The sequence below is a fragment of the Knufia obscura genome (genome assembly GCF_036327395.1).
Source record: "Knufia obscura strain CCFEE 5817 isolate CBS 148926 chromosome Unknown scaffold_5, whole genome shotgun sequence".
Taxonomy (NCBI): domain Eukaryota; kingdom Fungi; phylum Ascomycota; class Eurotiomycetes; order Chaetothyriales; family Trichomeriaceae; genus Knufia; species Knufia obscura.
Genome location: NW_027042691.1, coordinates 207,668 through 224,474, shown reverse-complemented (window position 1 = coordinate 224,474; position 16,807 = coordinate 207,668). Strand labels below are relative to the sequence as shown.

At 50.8% G+C, this 16,807-nt stretch overlaps 7 protein-coding genes across 7 annotated transcripts; 4 read left to right on the top strand and 3 right to left on the bottom strand.

Moving 5' to 3' along the window:
* Positions 1-1,148: 1,148 nt before the first annotated feature.
* Positions 1,149-2,645, bottom strand: WRS1 (tryptophan--tRNA ligase; the record flags this gene model as incomplete). Its single annotated transcript, XM_064873305.1, has 1 exon — positions 1,149-2,645. The coding sequence occupies one exon, from the start codon at positions 2,643-2,645 to the stop codon at positions 1,149-1,151; it is 1,497 nt and encodes a 498-aa protein (XP_064730409.1).
* A 645-nt stretch (positions 2,646-3,290) lies between these two features.
* On the top strand, positions 3,291-4,139 carry PMZ80_004881 (uncharacterized protein; the record flags this gene model as incomplete). Its single annotated transcript, XM_064873304.1, has 1 exon — positions 3,291-4,139. One exon carries the CDS (start codon positions 3,291-3,293, stop codon positions 4,137-4,139), a length of 849 nt encoding a protein of 282 aa, XP_064730408.1.
* An 871-nt stretch (positions 4,140-5,010) lies between these two features.
* PMZ80_004880 (uncharacterized protein) lies at positions 5,011-7,005 on the top strand (the record flags this gene model as incomplete). Its single annotated transcript, XM_064873303.1, has 1 exon — positions 5,011-7,005. The coding sequence occupies one exon, from the start codon at positions 5,011-5,013 to the stop codon at positions 7,003-7,005; it is 1,995 nt and encodes a 664-aa protein (XP_064730407.1).
* A 604-nt stretch (positions 7,006-7,609) lies between these two features.
* On the top strand, positions 7,610-8,806 carry ABZ2 (Aminodeoxychorismate lyase; the record flags this gene model as incomplete). The annotated part of the gene is made up of 1 exon (XM_064873302.1): positions 7,610-8,806. The coding sequence occupies one exon, from the start codon at positions 7,610-7,612 to the stop codon at positions 8,804-8,806; it is 1,197 nt and encodes a 398-aa protein (XP_064730406.1).
* Positions 8,807-9,149: 343 nt separating this feature from the next.
* On the bottom strand, positions 9,150-10,427 carry PMZ80_004878 (uncharacterized protein; the record flags this gene model as incomplete). The annotated part of the gene is made up of 2 exons (XM_064873301.1): positions 9,150-9,965; positions 10,035-10,427. The coding sequence occupies 2 exons, from the start codon at positions 10,425-10,427 to the stop codon at positions 9,150-9,152; spliced, it is 1,209 nt and encodes a 402-aa protein (XP_064730405.1).
* Positions 10,428-11,327: 900 nt separating this feature from the next.
* On the top strand, positions 11,328-12,901 carry LPD1 (dihydrolipoamide dehydrogenase precursor; the record flags this gene model as incomplete). Its single annotated transcript, XM_064873300.1, has 2 exons — positions 11,328-12,011; positions 12,062-12,901. The coding sequence occupies 2 exons, from the start codon at positions 11,328-11,330 to the stop codon at positions 12,899-12,901; spliced, it is 1,524 nt and encodes a 507-aa protein (XP_064730404.1).
* A 313-nt stretch (positions 12,902-13,214) lies between these two features.
* PMZ80_004876 (uncharacterized protein) lies at positions 13,215-14,897 on the bottom strand (the record flags this gene model as incomplete). The annotated part of the gene is made up of 4 exons (XM_064873299.1): positions 13,215-14,100; positions 14,154-14,483; positions 14,534-14,629; positions 14,680-14,897. The coding sequence occupies 4 exons, from the start codon at positions 14,895-14,897 to the stop codon at positions 13,215-13,217; spliced, it is 1,530 nt and encodes a 509-aa protein (XP_064730403.1).
* Between the last annotated feature and the right edge of the window lie 1,910 nt (positions 14,898-16,807).

The window sequence follows — 16,807 nt, the reverse complement described above, 5'->3', positions numbered from 1 at the left end:
TCGTCTTGTCTTTAGCCTTGTGATTCTCGCAGAGATAACGACATGCATGCTCTGGGGCGGCTCTCGAAGGTTTCACCGCGACACGAATTCACCAGTCGACGATGTGGCGGTTGCCTTTGTCGTTCTGCTTCGAACCGACGACTGCTTCCGAGCAACTCATTTGCTACATGTCAAGATGCACGTGAAGATGTACTGCCAGCACATCCCTACATTAGCAGGTTTCAGGTAGCGAGAAATATTTCCATTCGGTCGAGGGGTATAGGATGTTCATCATCGGCAACGCGTTCGAATACAGACTCGCTCAAGCGCCGGGTCGTGCAAAATGGCATCGAGTTCGCGTCCGCTGTTGCCCAGCGCTGTTGAAGATGAGAATTTAGCTTGAGTTGAGGCAACCACGGCTGCAAGCAAGCAGAAGTGCGTGTGGCAATACACTTGATCTACCCTAAATTGAACAAAGCGGATTACGGTGAAGAATAACTGCAGAAAAATGTTCGCTTGATTAGGCAGGTTCGACGAGCATTATGCTCTAAGCAGCCTGAGGAGTCAGTTACTGCAGCTCGTTAGCGAATTTGGCGGCCACGCTCGCATAAGAACAATCCCAATAACTTTGTTGCATACTACACTCTTGACGGCTGATTATTATAAGGCGAGGCCTTTATATATGTGAATAGTACATACTATACTTCTGTCTTATTAGTCGAACAAGTTACTCGATGAGTTCGAGTTATAGTCCGCGAAATCGTGGCACGTAAAGTCGCTTCTAGCCGAGGAAAGACTTGGCGTGGTAGGCAACAGCCTACCTCGCATTGAATAGCGTATAACTTTAGTACCTAGTAAGTACTATGTTCTACGAGTAACGAACAGTGTACTGTACCTAAGCGCTATAGTATACTCTCTAATGCACGTGTAAAGCTATTGCAATTATGCGAAGTTGGTAGCGGTATGCAGCGAAGTTTTTGGGGTTGTTCTTGTGCAAGCGTGGCCGCCAAATTCGCTAACGAGCTGCAGTAGTCAGTTCAATTTGAAAAGTGGCCACGATCGTGTTGTCTCAATCAGGCCCTCTGGCATTTCATGTAGTCGCAAATATCGATATGTGCATTGCATGTTCTATCAACAGCAACGCTCAATGCGTATAACGACTACGCCCACTACTGTTTCGTCCTCCCAACGCTGACAGTACTCGTGGTCTTCTTGTGGCTCTTTGCCTCAGCATCAGCTGGAGGTGCATCAGCCTTTGACGTGTCGGCAGATGCCGCGGCAGCCTTCGCGGCCGCCTTCTCTGCGTCAGCCTTAGCTTTCTTCTCCGCCTTTTCTTGCTTCTTCTTTTCTTCCAGATCGTTGATTACCTCTTCGGCAGTTTTCCCCTGGAATAACAACGGTTTTCTCGCGAAGAAGTCCGCGCTCACAGACTCATCTACCTTTTTCCTCCGCTCCTGAAATTGAGCGACGAACTCTTGGACGTACTGAATACAGATTTTCTTGATTTCTCCGGTCATCATTCTGCCATGTTCATAGTCGTCTTTTATTCTTGCTAGCTCGTCGTCGTCCTCGAGGAAGAAAGTAAGGTACTGGTATGGCACGTCGACTGCGGTCCGACCACCCAGCTCTTTTTGCTTTTCTGCTGTGTCTTGGCCGCCGGAGAAGGCATATTTGTTAATCTTGTTCTTGATCTCGTTTGGTTTGTCGGAAAGGAAGATGGCGGATGTTGATACTGAGGCTGACATCTTTGAGCCGGGTCCTTGTAGGGCAGGCAGGAAGATCATGTGTAATATGGCTGGCTTCTTGTGCTTCATCTTCTCAGCCCGGTCGCGGCATTGGCGGAAGTATGGGTCTTGATCGATTGCACAGGGAATCAGACATGGAATCTGGCGGGCTTTTGTCTTATCATGACCGAAAATATGTGGGAAAGATGTGGCATAGGCGGTCGCGGATTGTGTTGCTGGGAAATGGAACTTGCCAATGTTTGTGCTGTCATCGAAGCCAAATGTGCCTTTGATCTGATTGATGGTGATGTGCTTTGCGATCATACAGATGTTCTCGTAGAATGCGCCGGAGACGAACTCGAAATCGCTGAATATGAAGGTCTTTTTTGGGTCGAAGCCTAGCGCAATGATATCCTTTGCATTCTCGACCGAAAAGCGTTTTGCATCTTCGATTGTCAGCTTCTCGCTATGCATGAACTTTTCATCATCTGTCAGCATTATTACGAGAGGGCAATTGAAAGCCTCTTGGAGGAAGCGCGTGAGCTCAAATGGCATGGCATGGCCGACGTGCATTGAGTCTGAGGAGGGGCCGCGACCGGTGTATAGGTAGAATGGTTCTCCTTTCTCGTATCTGTCTAGCATCTTGTCTAGGTCTCTGTGAGAAGACACCATGCCTCTCCGCATCAGTCTGTGCGGTTTCTTGCCTGTGACTCTTTCAAAGCGCTGTAATATCTCTGGTGACATGGGCGTTGCCCCGAAGTCTCGTACAATCTTGTCGAAGTCGATCGCCAGAGCCTTCCCTGCCTCGTCCATACCTCCAGATACCTCAAATGGGTTGACTACCTGGTCGGCTGCCATTTGTTTCGGTGCTCTGCTCGCAAGGGCATCTTGGGTGAGCTTGGGTGGCTGGCCAGGCTCATCTGGCACGACTGTTGCAGCCATGATTGGTGTCTTGCGAATTGTCTGCCAGCTCTGGCTCACTCGAGAAAAACTTGTTTGTAGCCTGAGTGAATTCCTGTTCGCAGTGATTTTCTGAAGTGCGGTGAGTCGGATCCTTTCGTGGTAGGATGCTGCAACAACTTTGGGAATATATGCTTGCAGTCAAGAAGTAAGCAGTAAAATTCGCGAGATGTTGGTCATGTGCCTGAGTCACTGCTTTATTCTTTGACTCACCTCCAGTCATTGGTACATTGGTCGTCTTCGGAGAGGGGCAGGGGGGTCTGCGTCCTGTTTGCTTAGTTTGCATAATACCACGAGCTGATCAGCGTAAGCTAAGCCTTCCTTGGCGAAATTGCGGAGTTCGAGGTTGTGACGTTGAAGCTGAGTTCGAGAACGATCCTTTACATGCTTATCCTCACACGAGCTCGTCCTTCTCATCACTTTCTTCGACAGCAAGCTAATCAATTCTACCGAAGCATCTCAGTCGCCGCGACATCCACTTGATCGTGGAATCTGCTTGCTACGACGGCCTTTATATACTCGAGCATATTCGCCACAGCAGCTCCTTCCGGAAAAGGCTCACACCACCTTCTTCTACGCCCTTCAGTGTGCAACTTCCGCCGTATACACTAGGGGTTGGGCTACGATATGAAGATCTATCAATCCTCCACTGACTACTCTGGCTACTCCTTCCCGACTGTGTCACTGGCCTACTTCCTCCGCTACCCGAATCCTCTTGCCAAACATGTGCTGTCCACCGACACTATCTCTCAGCATATCGACCCGGTCACGAGACGTCTACATACAGTCCGCTTGCACTTAAAGAGAAGTAAAGTACCTGCTGGTATCTTGAAATTCCTCCCTAAAACTATGAGTGGTCCAGATGGCTCGTCGCAAACATATATCCTGGAAAAGACTGTAGTAGACGTCAAAGAAGGCTGGATGGAGACGGAATCGAGGAATCTGGAGCTCACTGGCGTCTTGTCTGTGATCGAGAAGCAGATGTATCGCGACAAGTCGCTAGCAGAACTGGATGGTGTGCCAGGGACGAGATGCAACACCACTGTAACTCTGGTCTCGAGGTTGGGTCAGACTCTCATGAAGAGGCGGAAATCATCCCACACATCATCAGATCAATCAGTAAACGAGATTGACGCTCCGGAGCTTGAAGTCGTGGAAGAAGAACAGCCTAAGCAAGGATGGTTCGCATCTGTATCCACGGCCGGCATCCAGAGGACCATCGAGCTCGTAGGAATGAAGAGAACGAAAACAGCTGCCACGAACAGTGCTGAAGGCATGAAGATAGTGCTTGAGCGCCTGCGCCAAGGAGGCGTTAAGGGCGTAATTGAAGGCATGAGAAGAGACCGGATGGAAATGATGCCTGCAATGATGGCAGATGGCAACTCTGCGGATACGCCATGGAGAGATGTCTGGCAGCGAGGTGCCCAAGCCAATGACACTGATCGACGAGAAGGTCGGCGCGACGGCTATGACTGAAGTGTACGCCAACCAATTTGTACTTTTACTATGTTCAGCGTTGGTGTTGGAGGTTTGGGGCATTTACGGCGGATGCAAAAGGGACGATACGACTATTTCCACGATTTTTCAATATTGTATTATCAACATGGCAGCAGCCTGTCATGGTTCAATGATGAATCCACTCTCAACCAGACGCATTGACCTCAGTTGATCACTATTGCAGACTCCTGATCAGGATTACCAGCGTATTCTGGAAAGCACGCATCCGAACCAAGACGAAGGTGCGATGCATCGAGAATCGCTTCCATGTATCTTTCTTCCACCACCTTATACACACGGCCGATGTGCTGAATACCACAGGTCCTGGTTGTGCAACTCGCTTGTGTCGAAACGGCCTCGGCGGATACTCGCGGCGGCCTTCCCATAGATCATCACTAATGTTGTTAAGCAGATTATCCATGGAATTCAAACGATCCCTTCCAAACGTTCACCATCGCAATCGTACAATGACGCTGCATCCTGAATGCCATATGCAACGGATTCGTCGTCCTGGTTTCCTGGTTCGCACAAACTGCGTGGGCTCAGAATATATGCTTGGCTTGAGCGCAGTAAGGCGTGCTCTACTGAAAGCCGCATCGCAAAAATCATTAGGTAAGCACGGTAGCCTCTCAATATTAGGCTTCTGTGCTCGAAATTGACAACTATTCTACCTTGGCCTGATTTAAGTGGTATACCCCGCACTTCGCTATTTCCCCTCTAGCAGAACTTCCCAACAGTTGCGAGCAGTTGATTCTGGGTGGACGACGTATACAAGCAGGTTTAGGATCACTTCCGCGAAGGTATATACAACGGGCCCCACATACACGCGGCTCCTTAGCCGACCTGTACCATGGATGTTATAGGCAATGCCTTGACACTATACGATCTGGGCATTCGCATCGCGACGTTCATTAACGATCTCCGTCATGCTCAGGATGACTTCCTTAGCCTCAGGGCTGAGGCAGATTGCCTCCGCATATGCGTCAATAGTCTAGGTTCCGAGTCCTGCCAAGATGCACTATACCATTACATCTCGATCAAGCAGCGGGAGGACCTCGAGCTCATCATTGAAAACACACTCCTCAACATGGAAGACTTGAACAAGTTCCTCGGGAGTTGCAAGTACCTGGTGGAAAAGGATGCTAAGAAGAAAGCCAAACTGCAGCGTAAACGAGACAGGTGGAAGGACTTCCTCAAAGAAGCTTGGGCGACGTACAAGTTTGCGATGACAGATCCTCAACCTTTCCGTGACAAGCTTGCACTGCCGACAGCTAGCATCAATATTTTCCTGACCAGCATGACCCATGTCGGTCTTGCCAATGTTGGCAATCTTTTGTCGTTGTCCGGACACATGCCGATGGCTGGTGGCGTGGCTGCTGGTGTCCCTTCTCGGATGGGTGCATGGGAAGTAATTGGACAGAAAGTCGCGTTCAAGAGGTCGAGAGCTATCGCTGGTGCAGACCTTACCGTCGACCTCGAGGACGAAATCGTTCGATATGTCCTGCACTTGATGAAGGGAGGTGCACCTTTCCATACGAAAGAAGCCGATTCCAGGGCCAAGATAGGACGATCAAAATCTATCACCAAAGATGCAGGCAGTGGGACATTCGTGATGAGAAGAAAAACGACCTATGTTCCTGGCTCATCCAAACGGATGGAAACTGTCGAAGCTGAGGCGGGGCCTTCAAGAATTCGAACTCCTCTTCGGTTAGCTGCTCCTCCATCGCCATCGAACCCCTCATCGCCCCGGATTCTGTATGCTGACTTGTCGCCATCTGACCCTTCGTCACCGCGTATTGTGCATGCTGAACCAGACTTTGACTATGATGAGAATATCAGAAGGCAAGATAGGGCGCGATCTCAAGAGTCAAGGAGTCCACAGAGACGGCCTGCTCCACAAGCCGAGCAAGCGCGCACGGCATCCTTTAGAACCAGGTCACGCCGGTCTGCAGCCGCAGATCCTTCCGATGTTAGTTCCTCCAGGAGGCATTGTCGAAGCCAGGTCGAGCAGCAGATCAAGCAAGAACAAGAAGAAGCGACGGCGGAGCTCCGAAGCAAGTCTACCCAAATGCGGTCTCAACGCCGTACCAGGCTATCCTCGGAAGCAGAGGTAAGGACCAGAGAAGAAGAGGACAACTCGGATGAGGAAGACGTCATGGATCTCTTAGATCAAGAGTATGGGCTGAAAGTCGAGCGCTTGCATGTGGAGCGATGTACTGTTGATAACGGTACAGTAGCACCTGTCGCACCTACGTCTCTAGTGGAGCCAGATGAAGCAGAAGAGGCAGACACGCAGACAGTCCTGCCGCAACGGTCTCGAGAATCCCGTCTCAAGACAGAAACCTCATACTACGAAGGTCCTCGACGAACTGCATCTTCACGTTACCACAGCCGATATCAGCCCTATGACTCCTCAAATCGTGAGACCTACCTCAGGAGGCAGACCAGAGCATCTAGATACCAGCCTGAGTACGATGTACACGACGGTCCATACCAGGCCGAGTTTTCACCGCCGACTGAGAGAGAACATATGTATTTTCAGAGGTCGCCTCAACCTAACATCATAATTGAGCACCACGATGACGCCGAGATTTTCGAGAGAAAGCGTACGGAAGAATCAAAGCGACGTCCACATGTCGATGAGCTCCGCCGAACCGTAAGCGATAGCGGAACCAAGAAAGGCCAGCAACATACTCCCTACATCTTTCGCAAACGTAACCACGGTGCGCCGGATGAAGACATTTACATGCATGGAGCGAGAAGTGGTGCATCCCCACATCAGTCGCACGACGAAGATGATTCTGCTGATGAGGATCCGCGGATTTATATCAGATCGAGGCGTTAGGTGCTGGACTGCTGGTCATGGTCACGCCAAGTGATTTTCAGATGAGGCCCGTTTGGTGGCACGGCACTCGCTGCACTGTGAGGCTCGTAGTGATGAGAGCGGCAGTCTGTGGCCGTACCGAAGGTGTAGCAGACCTCGCAGCTATAAGCTGAACAACTTCAGCATCAGCGGCCTCGACTCACCAGAAAGGAGGAAAGGGGTTTCGGAACATCAATTTCCCGCTCCGACGTCTCCAGAAAATTCATGCGAACTTTGACTTCAAGTTCAACTCAACAAACCTCTCCATAAGGTGATATCCAGAACATTTCGAATACGATATCTTGAAATATGTATCATGCTCGCGTAACCTGATCACTGTAGTCATGTTACAGATATTGTTCCAGGACGTGGACTGCATGTTGTGTTGAGACGCCCTGAATTGCAATAGGCCGCGCCTGCCAGAGGTATCGAAGCTCGCATCTTGCATCTTGCCTGACTGGTGAATGAGACCGTCGTGCCTTCCCTAGCTATAGGAAGTCATGGATCCCAGTTCAGATGCACAGCATCAACCTAGCACAGCGTAAGTCCAACATATAACCTTCCTCATACATTCTAGCAGCCCAGCATGTCAATCATCAGCATCCCCAACTACGACCACTACCCAACATCCTACAGACCTACCCGCTGCCCCTTCCGCATCCGCCACACCTCCAAAGCCCGCTCCCAACTCTCCCACTCATGGTGCGCTCACCACGATTTTAGTGACGCCCGAAGCTGCAACCTCAACCAACCATGCACCGCCATCGCCACCATAGCCAAAGACCCCTCCTTCCACATTCAAACAGCCCTCCTATGGATCCGCTCCAACGACTCCATCCGCCGCCGCGCAACAACCCGCCTCTTCTCCTCCGAAGACGACCCGCGCCTCCCTGAAATCATCCTCAACGACGCAATCCAGGGCCACTCCCCCGCAGACAAAGGCATCACCATCCGTCCCGACAAACCAGACCTAGGTCTCCTCCACCTTCACCGCGACCGCCTTGCCGCCGCCGCAGAAGCAATAGGCTGGGGAACGCTCGAACCGCTCAAACACGACGACGCCTCCCTCACCCTCCTCAAGCAGTCTCTCGAGAAGTACATGTCAGGACTCGACCCGCTCCCCGTGTGCGTCCTCGAATCCCGCAAGGTCCGGATCCTCGTCGAGCGATGCGGAAAACTCACCATCGACTCGACAACCATCGGCCTGACACAACCAACAAGCCACACCTCCCTCCTAACAACCCCATTTATGCCATCCTCCTTCGACGAACAACCCCCGCCAGATAACAAAACCCCACCCTGCAAAGTAATCCTCGACACCCAACCAACCCGCCCCTCAACCCTAACAACCCACAAAACAACCCACCGCTGCATGTACACTTCGGCCCGCGAACGAACATCCATCTCCCCCACAACACCACCAAACATCGCCGAAGTCCTCCTCTACAACCCCTACAACGAGGTTATTGAAACATCAACCTGCACGATCTACTTCAAGCGAGATGGGAAATGGATTACACCCGCGGCGATCTGTGGGCCGAATCTGGGGGTGAGTAGGAGATTGGCGATTGAGGGGGGGTTGTGTAGGCAGGGGGTTGTGGAGAGGTGGGAGGTAAGATGTGGGGAGGGGGTGTGGTTGAGTAACGCTGTTAGGGGATTTTTTCGGGGGGTTGTTGTTGATGGGAGGGAGGGGAGGAGGATGAGTGAGAGTGGTGGTGAGAGGGAGGGGAGTCCGGGGTTTGAGGGTGGTGGTGCTGGGGTGTTGAAGAGGGCGAGTAATTGATTGCTTCGGGTTTCGAAATGGGAAATTGGTTCTTTTGGTATATTGAAACGGCGCGCAGAAGTTGGGCAGTATTGATCGAGTCATGAATTCATTGTATGATGTAGATATTTTTATGAGCACTTTTCTTTCTTTCTTTTTAGCCACGCCAGATTTTCTGCTTAGCTCTTGTTATTTCAGATTCAGAAGGTACAGGTACTTGAGCTCGGTATGATCGTATGCCGCCGCTAGCAACTCCACGTATCCCGCCAAACGCCAACTCTATAATCAAAAGCATCATGATTCGATTCGATCGTCTAATATATCCAAATCGTGTGACAACCTATTTCCCAGAAGGCTCTCTTCTCTACCCCCCTACCCTCTCCTCAAAAACACTACTACCCGGCTTGACATACGGCGCCTCTCCAAACGTGACTCTCGGCTTCTCGTGGTTGGTTGGTTCCACGTGCCTCACGACTTTGCGGGTTTTGATGCTGTCCACGAAGTACGTCTTCTTCGGTAGTGTGGCTATCTCACTTGGGTGACCGAGGCCTGTGATTCGCGCGTCGAAGGGGAGGGAGTAGCGGCGGGTGATGTGTTTTGCTGGACGGTCGAGGAGGGTGAGTGAAGGGGTTCGCGGTTGGTTTTGTGGGGGTTCGTGTGGTGGATGTGGGTGAGGTTTGGTGGAAGATCGGGACGGCGTCGGTAAGATGGGAATTGGTATTGCGAGAGGGGATGTAGGGAGGGTAGGAGGTGTTGGTAGGGCGGTCATCGGGAAGAGGGTCAGGGGTGCAGGGGTTGCTGGGAGGGTGTAGGGTGTTGGGGTCTTCGGTAGTGGACGCGGGTGTGATGTCGGTATGGTGTGTATGGGTGAGGTAGGACGATGCTGTGGTGTGGGAGTTGTGGCCGTAGATATTGGCTGCGGCTGCAGTTGGAGACCTGGTGGGAAGTCGTAACCGAACTCGTTGAGCTGAAGACGGTTGAGGGTGTTGTAGGCTTGTGGTGGTGGTTTGTAGACAGATGAAGACATATTGTCTATGGCAGGTGGAAATTGGACGATAGGCGTCGGCTTGAGTGTGAAATATGCTGGGTATATTATGGCAGGCTCTTCTTGGCCGTCTAGTATGGTTCTAGGATATTCTGAGATAGGCAAAGTCATGTCAGAGGCGACGTATGGGATATTCTAGGAAGATGTTAGCACTTCAACTTGTACTTGTGGCACCGCCGTCCGCAAGTGCTAAGTCAGGCATACATTCGTGAGCTCGAGCGTTATGTTCTCTGTATCAAGTGTATTGGAAATGATGTTAAGCATAGCTTGGTAGGCTCCAGGTCCATTGAGACCGTACCATTCGAGACCGGCGACCTCCCAGCTTGACGGTATCTGACTAATGCAATACCACCAGACTTGGCCCTCAAACTTCGTGTATGTATGGGCTGTGCTGTTGGTAGCGGAGTATTGCATTTGCCCATGCATCTGGTCAAGCTCGTCTCTGAACTCATCATAATTCGTGTTGGTAAGCTCAATGTAAGTGAGACATGAGGTCGAAGTCACTACATCGGTAGTCCGCAAGGTTGGCTGATGCATGTTGTTTCGAGCTGGGCTGGAGTTGACCTTCGGAGTAAGTGGAGGAGTAAGTGCTGACATGGTTGATAGCGGTATTGAAGGTGTGATAGTAACGGCAGTATTGAGAAGAAAGGGTTGAGAGATTGGAAGCGTATGTAGACGTAGTCTCGTCTAGAGCCTGGGCGTGAAGAATGAAATATATGTCTGGAATAGGGTAGATAGTGAAAGGAAGATGCTGGGCGGAGCGGAGACAAGGCGTCAATGCACGGTGGGAGCGGAAGGGAGACTCTATATTGGGAGATGAAGAGGGCGGTCTCTAGACAGGCAGAAACCTCACCGTGGCTGTAGAAGGTTACCATCGTTAATTGAAAGGTGTATTTTCACCAACCATTTTCATGAGTTATAGCTGCCAAGGACCACAACAGTACCCCGAGTGAAGGTACGAAGACGACCACTCAGGCGGCCGCCCATGGGTCTGGAGAGGAAAGTCCATGGATATTCTGGTACTACACCACAACTTCTTTTTGTTGGCTGAGAGTTCAAAGTTAGAGGTCGTCTAGCGGGTACCTAAAGATGAGCAGAAAAAGAGCAGAAATGGGAGGAGTATGCATCACGCTGGAACGCATAGAATTTCAACTACATCACCGACATAAACAAAACCGAACAGCAGAGATTTCGAGCACATATGCAGAGTCCGGTGTGTCGAAGGAGGTACGATCCTGGCGAAATGAGTTGAGGGCAAAGTAGGCAAGAGGCTCTCCATGATCATCACGTGCAAGCTCTTCGCCACGTTCGATTGGTGACTTTTTGTCCTCGTGCTGAGCTAAGAAGCTTTGCCGCTCGGCGCAGTTGACCTTCTTGTGTTGAGCTCCATCCTATTCTGTATGATCCTGATATATCCATTTCGCCTTCCTCGACTCTACCTCTCATCGCCTCCTCACATTGTAGTTTAGCTTTTTCGCATTCAGCACAGTCGCAAAGATGCAGAAAGCCATGCTACCGACCACTCGTTCAGTCCTTCGATCATTAGGGAGCCGCGCCGGACCAGCCAACCTCAGAAGAGCGCCGCAATGGCAATTCAGATCATATGCTTCTGAAGCAAAAGACTACGACGTAATATTTGTTGGAGGTGGTGTCGCCGGATATGTCGGTGCCATCAAAGCTGGCCAGGAGGGTCTGAAAGTGGCTTGTATTGAGAAGAGAGGAATGTTGGGCGGCACATGTCTGAACGTCGGATGCATACCCTCAAAGTCGCTCCTGAACAACTCACATCTTTACCATCAAATATTACACGACACAAAGAAGCGCGGTATCGATGTCGGCGAAGTCAAACTGAACCTGAAACAAATGATGAAGGCGAAAGATGAGTCCGTGGCCGGCTTGACGAAAGGTGTCGAGTTCCTGTTCAAGAAGAATGGCGTGGACTACGTCAAAGGACATGGCGCTTTCGTTAACGAGCATGAGATTCGAGTCAACTTGGTAGATGGTGGCGAGACCCAGCTGAAAGGCAAGAACATTGTCATCTCTACTGGTAGTGAGACCACGCCATTCCCAGGTCTGGAGATCGACGAGAAGAAGGTTATAACATCTACTGGTGCCATCGCCCTGGAACAGGTACCCAAGAAAATGTCCGTCATCGGCGGTGGTATCATCGGTCTAGAAATGGTAAGCAAGTCCCACTATTGTTTTCCAAACCGTCCTAACTCAAAGTGCAGGCATCAGTATGGTCACGACTCGGCGCCGAGGTTACTGTCGTTGAGTTCTTGGGTCAAATTGGTGGCCCTGGTATGGATGCAGACATTGCGAAGCAGGCACAAAAGATTCTCACGAAACAGGGCCTGAAGTTCAAGCTCAACACAAAAGTTACGAGTGGTGATGCCAGCGGCGACGGCGTCAAACTAGAGCTCGAGGCCGCCAAAGGTGGAAAGCAAGAGACACTTGATGCCGACGTCTGCCTTGTCGCCATCGGCCGAAGACCCTACACTGATGGACTTGGCCTCGAGAACATCGGAATTGAGGTTGATGAGCGCAAGAGACTGGTCATCGATCAAGAATACCGCACTAAGGTCCCCCATATTCGATGCATCGGAGACTGCACATTTGGCCCTATGCTCGCTCACAAGGCCGAAGAGGAGGCTGTCGCTGTTGTCGAGTACATCAAGCACGGACACGGCCATGTCAACTATGGCGCAATCCCATCTGTCATGTACACCAACCCCGAAGTTGCTTGGGTTGGCCAGAACGAGAAGGAGCTCAAGGATGCTGGTGTGAAGTACAACGTTGGCTCATTCCCTTTCACTGCCAACTCGAGAGCAAAGACCAACCTGGAAACAGACGGTATGGTGAAGTTCTTGAGTGACAAAGAGACAGACAGAATTCTTGGTGTACATATCATTGGTGCCAATGCTGGAGAGATGATTGCTGAGGGTACACTGGCTCTGGAATATGGTGCAAGCAGTGAGGACGTTGCACGGACATGTCACGCTCATCCAACGCTGGCGGAAGCTTTCAAGGAAGCTGCCATGAGCACGTACAGCAAAGCCATCCACTATTAGACGAGTACAGGAGCTGGGGGCAATGATGAGGGTTTGAGGTTTTGTCAGCGAATTTTATGTTTCTGAGCGCTATACCTGGCAAGCGCTCCGCTTTGATGTGCATTCTACAGAGCAAAAGCAAATGTAAAATACCCAACCATGTTCGAGCTGGGCTGCAGGCGTGCTTCGCTTTTGTCTTATGCGCATGATATTGCCATATGTGCTCTTGATGGATTGTCACGTGACTCTAGTTCCCAACAAGCGTGGTTCGCATAAGTTGCCTGTTTGGCATGTGGTGGCCTGTATGCAGGCGAGGCAGGCATCGTCGTAACACTCAGGATTTGTCGTCTGAATCCTTCAATGAGCTAGCGAAACGGCTGCGACTCCGCAACTTCTTTCCGTACCGCATAAACAACACAGGTGCCAAACAGAACAAAGTTGCAACAGCTGCCAGAATGGACACAGCAATATTGGGCCCAAGCGCGACAAAGAACGGCTCAGTACCCTGTGCAAATCCACACGAGATGGCTGCACGAGCCATCACTATGCCAGAGTACGCAGAGGCTGCGTAGCTGCCATAGCTCTCTGTTACGTATCCCGCAAGAACGAAATTGATGTCGTTGAGAGCGTAGCCGAACAGGACAAGGCCCACCATCGAGACGATCCAATGGATCGATACTTTCGGCTTGATAGTCCATGCGACGAGCCAGAGACCTATTGCGAAGACTGGTACCGCCACGCCAAAAGACCAGAGTTTGGCTTCGGGCTCCGTGTCAGGCTGTGCACCACTTTTTCGCGCTTGTCGAGATCGCCAGTCGTCGTAGACGCGCGGCGCTGTTGCGAGAAGCATACCCAAGAGGATCGGAATGAATGACAAGGAAGTTGCAGCTTCGGAGAAACCGTACTGGATGTAAATCACTTCCAGTCCAGCTGTCAGACCATAAGCTAGTCCAAAGATTGTTGCCGCAATGACAGCAGACACGGCGATAATGGGCTCGGTAAAGAGGAGGCGGAGTGGTCTGACCAGTGCTTGCCGAACAAAACCTGACAAGGTTGGAAATGAATCGTGACCTCTAGTCGGTATTGAGGTCGTATTGCTGACCCGTTCTACATGCTGGGCTTTTCGCTTGAGTAGCAAGGACGGCCGTGACTCTCGCATCGCAGCTGAGAGCAACGTCAGCACGAAAGCCGCTATGGTGGCTACATAGAACGGCCACTGCCTAACCTTGGTCAGCAACCTTTAACAAGCTGGCAGAAGTCACTAGGTACGCACCATCCCACTCGGAAAGTAAGGTAACCGGACACTATTGGCCCCACAGACAGTCCTGCATTCGATACCGTGGTCCAGATGTATATATTCCAAGTGAGCCAAGGAGAGTCGTGAAATATATCGTCGATAATACCCCCCGATATGGATGGCGGAATCGCGCAGGCAAATCCGGTAAGGAAGCGTCCGATGGTAACACTAGCGGGATGTGGTATAGCGCTGATGCCGCAGGATATCGTTGCGAGCACAGATCCAAAGAGATACACTGTTCTTCTACCAAAAGATTCTGATATTGGTGCGAACAATGCGCCGCCTATACCCTCGCCCAACAAGGTGCTGGACAAGTCAGAAGTTGGCTTTCGTCTGAAATGCTGTAATTGACTTACCTGGTTGTGAAGATGAGGTAGCCGACCTGTTGGGACAGTCCAAAGTCTTGTCGCGCTGGCACTGATGCTGCCGTGCCGATGGTTGTCAAAATCGTCCTGCAGGTGTGTTAACATTGACCCCTGTCATTCCGATCACGACGTCTCACGTGAACATGGACCATAGTAGCACAACCACCAAAGTGTGTATCGTGGGCTTAGACGACCAGTTCGTAGGCCGATCCTCTGCGTTGCTCTTCCAATCCACCAAGGGTCCTCCATCATCATCGGTCACTCGCAAACCGTTCTCTTCTAGCACACCGTCAAGTCTGTCATTGGAGCTGAAGCCATTGAGTTCTGTCGCATGCTCAGTGGCACTTCCGGGCATCCTCTTCCACTTCGGCTGGCTGGCCGTTGGTGGTATATGATGGTATGCCAACTGCTACATCACAGATTCACATTCATCCACATGATAGTAAGCTATCCGGAGTCTGTGTACTGGGCATAACGACCGAATACATATAAAGTCGATAATATCATTCAGGAGGGCTAGAGACCGCAGACAACACGGATGCGCAAGTACATCTGTGGACGACAATGATCATGACGAAGCCTAGGCGTGATGAGAACGAGCTTTCAGCTCCACCCAGGGCAGATATGCAAGAGTGCTGAAATCTATCATGAAGGACATCGGCACGAGAGAGTTGACCTAGCTTGATAGAGTTTGATTTCCTCAAAAGATCGATCATGTCCGCATCGAGCAGGTGGAGCAGCCCTAGCTATCTCGCTAATCTGTCTCCGAGATCAAACAGGGTTTTCTGATTGGGCGTTATTTTCCTAGTGCACCCGCCAAAGGATGCATTCGGAATTTAGCTTTATAGCACGGAAGGGCTGATCTTTCTCAAAGGTGATTTTTATGTCAATACATGACGCGCAATGGATACATTGCATCGGCTCATCAAGCTAGTTTTGTTCGAGGCAACGATCCAACAAATCTTTGCCGTACGACTTGCGCTTCACGGAAGATGGAATCATCTTTTGTGACTTCTAAGTTGACAGGAACACGTTCCTGGGTCCAGCTGTCCATGCGTCGCTACGCATCACTTTCATGGCGAACAGTGCTTAGCCCGCGTAGCGATTAGTTCATCGAGGGTCACGGGTCATGCCAGATAGCAGTCCCGGAATATTGAAACACAACATGCTCACCGTTCAGTGGCAATAGCAGTAGGGCACGGCGGTCAGCAGTCGAGAAACTAAAGAGTGCAAGCTTAATGCCAAGTGAATGACAAGGGCAAGACGTGTAGCAGCGAACCGAATCGAGGGCGGTGATTTTCGTTCAGCAAGCACCATTATTTTAGAGTCTCACATAAGCGTCACGGGGAATCGCTGCGATACTGACTACTGAGACACCAGAGGCACGAGATATGAAGAAGCCCGACGGTGCAGCCAGGTCAAGGACATATGGTCGCTAAGGGCGTCTGTCGACGCCCGGAGAAGAGCGTGATCTTGCTTGAGGTCCATGATGGAGAAAGACAACACACCCGGGACCACATTTGTGTATTGAGTCATTTCTAGCAGTCTCTTTGTGCAGGCTCCGTCTTGCAATGTACCAGGAGACTGTTGTCGAGCGCGGTGTACAAGAGATCCCGACAGTCGCAAGTCGTAGAAGCAGTACATCAACACCAATTGTGTCTGACATACTATATCCAGGCACTTCATGGCGCTACGTTTCACTTTAATGCATAGCACGGTAGAGACATGCTGAGCCTTCTTGAATAGATATAGTGCCATAAGAGGCGTATGTTCGTCGCCATGTAAAGCGGTAAACGTCCTGCTCTTAATGGACGTTATATCTCGCAAAATCTCGTGGTTCGTAGGCTGCTTTTCTTTATCCCGTCCGCACCTGTGGGGCCAAGATCGTGCCTGAGGCATGACAATCTAGATACACAGCGCTCTCTGACTGGGCAGGACATCTTCCGGCTGCTACATGGAGAAGGTTTCGCGAGTTCGGCCTTTCCACCGCGTGCTAGTTCAGTAGTAGGAGTCAACTAGTTTTTATGACCCATCGGCTAACAGCCATCTTCACCGAATGATGTTCCCGTATCTTGTCGCGCGCCCTTCACAAACCGGCGCCCGATGCCCAATGCTGCTATAGAATTTAACACATTCGCTATCATCGCATTCGCTCATACTTTAAACGCCGTGCTACGTTGAGCAAGTCGTCATTCTCACTACTTGACAGCGTCATCAAGAGCAAAAAGAGCTTTGACTACAACTACAAAGCCCGGATATTGTCGC